General features: G+C 40.6%; 1 protein-coding gene across 1 annotated transcript; it reads right to left on the bottom strand.

Annotated features, from left to right (window-relative positions):
* Positions 1-244: 244 nt before the first annotated feature.
* On the bottom strand, positions 245-9,243 carry LOC117460994 (potassium-transporting ATPase alpha chain 1). The gene is made up of 24 exons (XM_034102665.2): positions 9,232-9,243; positions 8,850-8,957; positions 8,083-8,142; positions 7,657-7,860; positions 7,380-7,493; positions 7,098-7,232; positions 6,640-6,757; positions 6,256-6,524; positions 5,951-6,029; positions 5,707-5,826; positions 5,351-5,460; positions 5,080-5,214; positions 4,705-4,897; positions 3,950-4,125; positions 3,722-3,858; positions 3,375-3,525; positions 2,937-3,105; positions 2,475-2,629; positions 2,112-2,235; positions 1,686-1,831; positions 1,413-1,546; positions 912-1,013; positions 613-704; positions 245-508 (listed from the first exon to the last, which is right to left on the bottom strand). Exons 1-24 carry the CDS (start codon positions 9,241-9,243, stop codon positions 480-482), a joined length of 3,072 nt encoding a protein of 1,023 aa, XP_033958556.1. The 3' UTR covers positions 245-479.
* Between the last annotated feature and the right edge of the window lie 202 nt (positions 9,244-9,445).

Raw genomic sequence — 9,445 nt, 5'->3', positions numbered from 1 at the left:
TCAGTTCTGTAGGTGGCTCACTTTCCTCCATACAGATGCAGCCTCTTGTTCCAGTTAGAAAGTGATCTCTCTGGCTGCCGCTAAACTATCGACACATGCTTTAATTTACAGTTTAAATTCAGTCAAATATCAAATGCAAACTAAAAGTCTGACTAACGATGCAATCTTTTGACAAAACATTAACTAAAACAAACGGGACTTTTTTTGAGGACATCATTAATATTCTTTTATTAGTAAAAACACAATGCAGCCACAGTCAAAGAGCTGGAACATAACACACCTGTGAGTTATTCATTTACAAATTATCGGTAGTTATTACATTTTTACTTTGGTAAAGGAATTAAGGCAGACAAATATTCACTTGATGTCTATATAAAGACTTTTTAAAAATACATATGCCACAAAGTAATATAGATGGATAGATATTTGATGCATGTGAATGGATGGATCACAGGATGAATTAAAGGGCCTCTCTGGTTTCAGTAGTATAATTCCTGATCCCACCAACCTGAAGGATTCAACACAATACATTATTACATACAATAAAGGCAAAGTTGTTATTGATTGATAACAAATGGGTGATTTTTAGTAAGAAGGATATTCTTGGCTTACTTCCTGGATGTCTTCTGACTCCTAACTTCCTGATCTCATCATAGACAAAGATTAAAATACCATATGGAACGGGAATAAACCACCACTGGACTCTGGGTAAGAAAACACAACATGTAACATTAGACCACAGGCTAGAGCTCTATATTAAATATAGAAACGATTAATAACGGGTGAGCTTCACAACCGACTGAAGCTGAATTAATGATGTCTAAATTAAAATGTATGTGCTCAGAATTCCCAACATACAGACGTTTCCTTTAAATCCAGTCTGAGCTTTGAATCGAGGTGTTTGCCTTTACCTGATTGGCATGAAATTGAAGATGTTGGGCATCCCAGGGCAGTAACATAGCAGATTACCCAGAAGGAGCTGGAAGACTATGGCAGAGACAAGGACTTTGTTCCTGCACAAATAAAGACGATACACATCAAACACCAAACAAAGCGTATTATACCATTTTAAAAGAACTGAAATGTATTACACTGACATTTATAAACTGCTTATAAATCAATATCTAAGATTTGCGCCGTTTGTTTGTACGTGGTTGCTGACTAGTTGTTTTAATGAAATGACTGCAAGACTAGTGACAGGTGTGAACATCTTTGAATATTTCCTGAAGGCTGTGTGGTTGAAATAATGTCAGGTTGTTCTTCTATTCTCCATTCTGAGGATAACTGTGTGAATGCAGCATAACCTTTGGTGATGTTTATGTCAACACCATCCAGCCAGAGAATTAACCCTCTACATTTAAAGCTATATGTTTGCCAAATGTTTGACATTATGGGAATGGGGCTTTACTGACCTGAAGAAACCTTGCGTGAACACAGAGAGACGTCGAGTTTTTCTGATCAGCACATCAGAGATCTGACAGATCTCTATGCTCACGAAAAACACAGTGTAGCACGTAAACTGCTGGTACAACCTCTGATTGAAGGTCTGGAAGCACAGGTCATAAAGGAGGGAGTTATTTGGTTACTCAGATATTCCCTTAAACCAATCACTTTCTGTTGGATTAACATATGGGACTAAATGTGCCCAACCGTAGGTAGAATAACTAATACGTGTATTTACTAACCCATTCCTGTCCGTAGCTGTCCTGCATGTCTTGAAAGTGAATGTTCTCCCAGTTTGCACGCAGGCCGATACACAAAAGTGGATACCAGCCCTCCTGCGCCATGGCTGCGAAATAATCTGTAAAACCTGCAAAAGACTGTATGGCTCCTATAAATCAAAAGACAAAGAATACATGGAAGAATGGGTCAATAATGCTCACTTGGCAGGGGTAGTGACTTAGCCTCCTCCGGAAGGATTGTGAGTGCACTCTGTAACAGGTAACGTATTATATTCTTTATTGTTCAAGGGTACAAAATAGCATGTCTACTTAAAAGGAATCTGTTCCTCGACAGTTTGAAGTCAAATATTAAATTCAAAGTGACTAAATTAAGAGCAACACACACACACACACACACACACACACACACACACACACACACACACTCACCAATCTGGAAGTATGAGTACACAGCCAGGGATTCGTTTACTAGACGATCACGACGAGGGTTCCTGGGCTTTAAGTTCATGATGTCGCTCTCTGCTTTCTCATACGCCAGAGAGACAGAGGGGTACTACAGGAGGGACGTTCATAAATAATCAATATATCACACTACAGCAGATACAAGAGTAAGGAAGCTTATGATGCTTTAATTTACTTTAAAGGTCACTTAATCATGGTCATCTTTGCAATCAAGCTAAAGACATCATCTTGAATACAAATCAATTGCCAGTGAGATGACAACCAGAGTAATAACCATGAATAAGAAATGAGCGTTCTTGCTGAACTGGTCCTAATTACATAATTACTCACAATGTCGGTGGCGAGTTCGATGAAGAGAATAGTGATACAGCCGAGAGGAAGAGGCACGCTGCAGGTGATGTAGATCAGATATGGGGTCAGCTCAGGAATGTTCTTAGTGAGTGTGTAGGCAATGGACTTCTTCAGGTTGTCAAAGATAAGACGGCCTGCACACACAAACACACCTCAATATCTTTGAATTTACGAAATGCTCATTATTCAGCATATAGCATACTTTTACTTGTACTCTTACTGTATATAGTAACCAACAAGGTACTCAAATGTGTACACAACAGTTTTAGGTGCTGGCCCTATAAGGCAATCTCTTCGAGTACTTTAACTTTTAATCTATTTTTCAGGTCAGATACATTGGAAATAAAAGAGACATCTGTCAACAGAGACAGGTGTGATAATATCCCCCATGTTTGACCACCATTTTGGTGAAATCACAGATTCTTCTCCTCTTAGTCTCACCCTGCTCCACTCCAGTGACAATGGAGGCAAAGTTGTCGTCCAACAGGATCATGTCTGCGGCGTTCTTGGCAGCGTCGGACCCTGCGATCCCCATGGCGACACCAATATCAGCCTTCTTAAGAGCCGGAGAGTCGTTCACACCATCACCTGTCACAGCGACGATAGAGCCCTGGGGGGATAAAAGATACAAACATCTGAGAATGTGATCTGATCATACACGCTGGATATGAATACATGCAAACCAATGTCTTCCCCTGCAGCTTTCTCATACACAATCCTCCCAGGAGACCATATTGAAACCAGATGTTGGCTTTATAGTGTCTATACATACAGTATGTAGGAAACTGGCTTTGGTGATCTTTTTTTAATTATGAAATACATTGCATTGAGGTATATGTAGTACGGTGAGGTGTGTGTGTGCTTTTTCTGTGTATTTACCAGTCGTTGACAGCTCTCCACAATAATCAGTTTCTGCTGAGGGGATGTTCTTGCAAACACCATCTCAGGATGGTTTCGCAGAGCTTCATCCAGTTCCTCACTGCTCATGTCCTTCAGCTGACCCCCACTGATCACACAGGCACGGGCGTCCCTGCACACACACAACACAGTGACGCACAGTTACATATGATATAGACAAAGGCATGCATTCAAACAATCCAGTGCATCTCTTGTGACTCTTTGTAGGGCAATGATGCCAGACACTGTAGTCATGTGTAGTTATCACACAATAAAAAATAAACATTACACTGCATTAGACAGAAAGGCAGTAGGTAGTTTGCAAATACCTCTTGTTGACTTGTTCCACAGGTATGCACTTCCTCTGGGCAATGTCTTCCACAGTTTCACTTCCTTCTGTGATGATACCAACGTTAGCTGCTATGGCCCTTGCTGTGATTGGATGGTCTCCAGTCACCATCACAACCTGAAGTCACAAAGCAGTCTCACTTAAAAGAAATATCTAAACCAACAAGCTGTTTTTTACGTGTACAGTATGCGGGGCGATTTGGACATACCCTGATGCCAGCGGTACGACATTTCATCACTGCACCAGGCACAGTGGCTCGAGGCGGGTCAATCATTGAGATGAGACCAGCGAAGCACAATCCTGACGTGGGGAAATTCATCTCATCTGCGTCAAATTGATAGCCACGAGGAACTTCCTTCTCACTCAGATAGAGATGACAAAAACCTACAGCAGGAGTGGAAAGAAGAAACGGCAGAACAAAAAACGAGTTTAACTAATATCAGTTTCCACAAAGGAGAAGAAGTCTAATGAATTTGGTATTGCTACTCAAATAAATGGTACAAATATAACCTACGTGTGTATTGTGTAACCTCAAATAGAGATTACTTTTTCCCGATACAATGTTTAACAAAAGGTAGATGACAGTTTTGGCATACCATTTTCCACAGGCCAGCTGTTAAGGTATAACATATAGAGATATGTGAATTGTATGACTCCATGTATTGCTGTGTATCATATTGTTTATGTAAGTAGCTGCGACTACTACTGTGTTCATTGGGTAGCGCTGTGCGCATGATTGTGACTACCAGGAGTATAAGAGAGTTAGAGTCACGCCCCTTCTTTGTCAGTTCTCATGTCTCTTGACCTGTGTGCATCAAATAAACAACGCCGAGATGAATGGCTAAAGTTGAACTATGAGAATGGTCACCTTTCCGCTGCAGAGAGACAAAATGTATACGTTTACTCTGCTAACACCAGCCACATGATTAGGCTACATTAGGGTTAAATGAAGGACTCTCTTACCCAGGACTCGCTCTCCCAGTCCTCCCAGGTCCATGTAAGCGGTCTGAAAGGCTTCGCTCCACTGCTCATCCAGTGGCAGCTCCTGTCCTTTTATCAAAATGGTGGAGCAGCGCTCTAAGATACGTTCAGGTGCTCCCTTCATCACCAACAGGTAGCGAAGGTCCAGAGGATCATCCAGTTCATGGATAGATAGCTGGATAGAAAGGGGGTTGATAGAAGCTGAATACAAATATAGATCCACCACAAATCATCACATTATCAAAGTAGGACAAACCTAGATGGTAGTATTAAAAAATGAATAAATGATCTCCTGGCTAATCTTCTTGTTGCCCAATGTAGTAATTGATTAAATATGACACCAAGCCCTGCTCCCACCTGGAACTTGTTGGTGGAGTTGAAGGGCACTTCCACTGCCTTCTTGAAGCGATCACGGTAGTCCATAACGTTTCCTACAGAGAGCTCGGTAAACTTCAGCAGAGCGGTCTCCGAAGCATCTCCTACCACCAGCCTCTGTGAGAGATCATACAAGTTTCAACAAAAAACAAACAATAGAAGCCAAACAGCAATATAGAGTACTAAAGCTTAACTGACGTTTATTTAGCTCACATCGATGTGGACAGCAACATTATAAACTTCACACTTTTACCTTAGGAATAGGCAAGCCTTCCTGATCGGGTCTGAATGTGGCTCTGTTACACAGGGTGGCCACTCTCGCCAGTGAACGCCATGTTTCTGAAGACTGGTCAAAACTCTTACCTGGAAACCACACAATCACATCATTATTAAAATATGACTATTGTGTTAATTAATATGAACTTTTAAGCCTCACTGACACAACCTTTTGGCACACTGAGGTTATCCACATTTGAAATGCATGTTGTAGTTGAAATAACAAACCATAGCCTATGTGACATCTACATTATAAATTGCTCAAATAAACAGCATTGGTTGATTTGAAATGAAATGCTTTTAACAATAACAAGTTTTATTGAATGTGTGTACCTGACTGATCTTCAGTGGTGTCAGCGGCGTGGACGTGGTTGTCGAACCAAAGGTGAGCTACAGTCATCCTGTTCTGAGTCAGGGTCCCCGTCTTATCAGAACAGATCACTGAAGTGGAGCCTAAACACACAAACAGTTTAAAAAAGGTTACATACAGTATGTACCTACATTCATGCTGGATTGTCTTAATATAGAGCACATTCCCTTCATTTATATATGACCCTGAACAGAACAACATACTAACCTAATGTCTCCACAGCCTCCAAGTTCTTCACAACGCAGTTCTTCCTGGCAAGTCGTTTCGCAGTCAGAGACAGACATACCTGTTGACAAAGACTCAGGCTGTTAGAGAAAAAGCCTACAGCAGACACTAAGAAACAAATATTCATACTTTTGCATACTATTGACTAATAAACAAAGCTAGGTTTTTCTTGCTGCCATCAACATCCAATAGGATCATTCATTCAGTCGAGATCTGATATTATAGAGAAATAATGGACGCTAAACACAATAGATCTATAGAAATGGACATTAGTTGCAGCGACTCACAGTAACTGTAGCAAGTAGCCCCTCTGGCACATAAGCCACCACGATAGCCATGAAGAAGATCATAGCTTCCAGGAAGGCGTATCCAATGAACATGGCAACCACAAAGAAGGTAAACCCAAAAAAGATTGCGAGTCCGGCGATGATGTCAACAAAATGTTCAATTTCTATGGCAATGGGTGTCTTCTCGTTACCCACGCCGCTCGCCAAGGTGGCAATCCGACCAATGATGGTACGGTCACCTGTGCTAATGATCATACCTGTGGCTATACCTAGAGAGCAGAGGAGAAAGAAGTGGCTCATGATCACAAACAAAAACAAACAAATGACTGAATAGATTATGCCAGTCAAAGGTTTCATATGTTAAGTATGCACTTTGTATTGTACCTTCCATACAGGTTGTAGAGAAGAAAGCAATGTTTTTGGTCTCCAGTGGATTCTCATGAGTGCACTCTGGAGTCCTGCTTTGCGGTTCAGACTCTCCTGTCAAGGATGAGTTGTCCACCTGGCACAGAGAGTTAATTCATTAAAGTCTCATTACATGTCCATGAAAACAATGGGTAGTAAGGGAGGATGTCTGATTATGGATTCGGCCACACCTACTTCTCAAATATGGCACAATTCAAAATAAGTAATTTGGTCTGTATTCTGGGTATTCAAATTGTTACTCCAGCTGGCCTCATATGCTGTTAAATACTATAGTCATTACAGCAAGACAATTTACAAAACTGATTTTAAGTGGATCCAATAATGAAAAACTTAACAACGTCTGGGCCTAAGCTTGCCTCATGTCATATTACAGTAGTCCATATGTATGTTATACAGAATATGTGTGTGAGATCTACCTTGCAGGCCTGACTAGTGATGATGCGAATGTCAGCAGGGATTCCGTCTCCTCCTTTGATCTCCACCATATCCCCCACCACCAACTGGTATGCGTTGATCACGTTTTTCTGACCATCACGGATCACAACGGCTTGCTATTTTTCAGATTGGGAGAAAATCAGCAAAGATGAAGGCACATGAACACATGAAGAAAAGACACAGGGTGAGAGAGATGGAAACAAGTAAAGGATAAAGATAAAAACACATATATATTATTTTCCGTTGATTACAGTGCAACTAACCTGTGGCACCAGATTCTTGAAGCTGGCAATGATGTTAGTACTCTTGAATTCTTGGTAGTAACCAAAGCAACCAGTCACCACAACGACAGCAATGAGGACGACGGCCAAGTACAGCTAGGGTGAGAAAGAAGATGTAACCATAAAAACAGGTGCCTAGTACTGTTTCAAATCAATGTACTCTTTTTTGTGTCTCTTTCTCTATGTCCCCCTCCTGTTCAACGCAATCCACAGATATATTACTTTTCTAAAATAACTCTAAAATAAAAACATAACTCACATTGTCAAAGCAGTTGACGTTCCCTTTTGCAAATTCGATCCCAAAGGCGATAGAGCAGATGCAGGCTGCGACCCACATCAGACACTGCAGCCCTCCAGCCAGCTGCCTGGCAAACTTCACATACTCTGGAGTTCCTTTGGGAGGCTTCAATTCATTAGGACCATCTCTCTCAAAGACTTGAGCGGCGAAGGTGGAGGTCAGACCCTGGGGATGGAAAACAGAAAAAACAAGTATGCTTAGTTTAGGAATACACAAAACAAATGAGCTTGGACACATCATTCTCTTTGAACCTAAGGACCCACACAGGGGGAAATAATGGAGTAGGATATAAAGATAAAACAAAATAAGTGTATAAGGGAGGATAAAGTTTATGAAATAGCAACTGACATACATTAGAGAAAAAGTATTTCAGAAGAAATGTCTTACCTTGGTAACGCTAGTGTTGTACCTAATTTCCAGTTCATCAATTGTAATCTCATGGTCGTCCTGCAGGAGGAGACATATTGCTGCATTAATTCAGAGCAACAATGTGATGTTTAATAGCTGGCTGGTTGTTATGTGGAGGTTATAATTGCAGAAATGTTAAGGTAAATGGTAAATGGACTGCAGTTATAAAGCGCTTTTCCAGTCTTTGCAACTACTTTAAGTGATTTTACATATACAACTCAACATTCACTAATTCACAAACATTCATACATCGAGGCTGCCATCTGCTCAGGGAGACCACACATTCACGCACCATTGGCCAGGCCTTGTGCAGCACAATCAAGGGCCAAAAGTAACCCATACTTTACACAATCTGCACTGTTTGTACAAATGACTGTAACCTGCACTCGCTTCTGCACACTTACATGTAAATATATTTAACCAGAAGAACCCAAATATGTATCTATGTTCATTCAACTGATCAACGTTGACCTTGCTGTGATATCTTGTTTTAACAGTTATATCATTTTTTTTTTTTTAAATCAATTTTTTTTACTAATCTCTACTGTCCTGTTTTTCATTCTCACTCTGTTGCTGTTTTAATTCCTGAATTTCCCCACGGGGATAAATAAAGGTCCATCTTATCGTCTCTTATCTTATACCAGCGAGAGGAATGAGGGGTTAAGCATCTCTCCCCCTGAGCCATGCAGCCGACCCTGCATATTCTCATGACTGTGCGCAGCCCTGAGGCTTCTCTCTTTACTTACTATATCAATTTCTTTCTTCATGCCCTCCATTTTCTCCTTCTTATTCACTTTTTTTTTCTTCTTCTTCTTCTCCATATCTCCATCCATCTCGAACATGTCGTAAGTGTCCTGATGGCAGAAAATGATTTGCAAAGTGTTTACATAATTACACAATTGACAGACTGGAGTGCAAGAGTGATTCTCTTTCATTATTATAGTAAATGATTGAAAGTATACCTGTATAAAAACAAACACCTTATACAATTCAAATGTTATATATTAAACATGAATTAAGTAGTGTATAAAAACAGAGATATATAAAATAAAAAGTAATACTAAAGTCTACCCAAAATCCCAACAAATAATGAAAAAAAAGTGAACACTCATGTACAGGGTTGTCTACCTTTTTACTCATGGTTGCACGTGTGTTATGGGAATGCTCTCCTAAATCAATGGAGGTCCAGAGCACTCGATCCTTTTTCTTGCCCCCCGAAATGTTGACTGTCAGTCAGGGTCCAGTCTCAAACACACACCCGTTTCTCTCACTCTCTCTCACACATACACACGCATACACTATGGTCATAACCAGGAAAGGTTTTTTCTGGAAAAGCCTTTTA

The sequence above is a fragment of the Pseudochaenichthys georgianus genome, chromosome 16 (genome assembly GCF_902827115.2).
Source record: "Pseudochaenichthys georgianus chromosome 16, fPseGeo1.2, whole genome shotgun sequence".
In the NCBI taxonomy this organism is placed as follows: domain Eukaryota; kingdom Metazoa; phylum Chordata; class Actinopteri; order Perciformes; family Channichthyidae; genus Pseudochaenichthys; species Pseudochaenichthys georgianus.
Note: the sequence above shows the minus strand (reverse complement) of the source record. Positions and strands in the feature narration are given on the sequence as shown.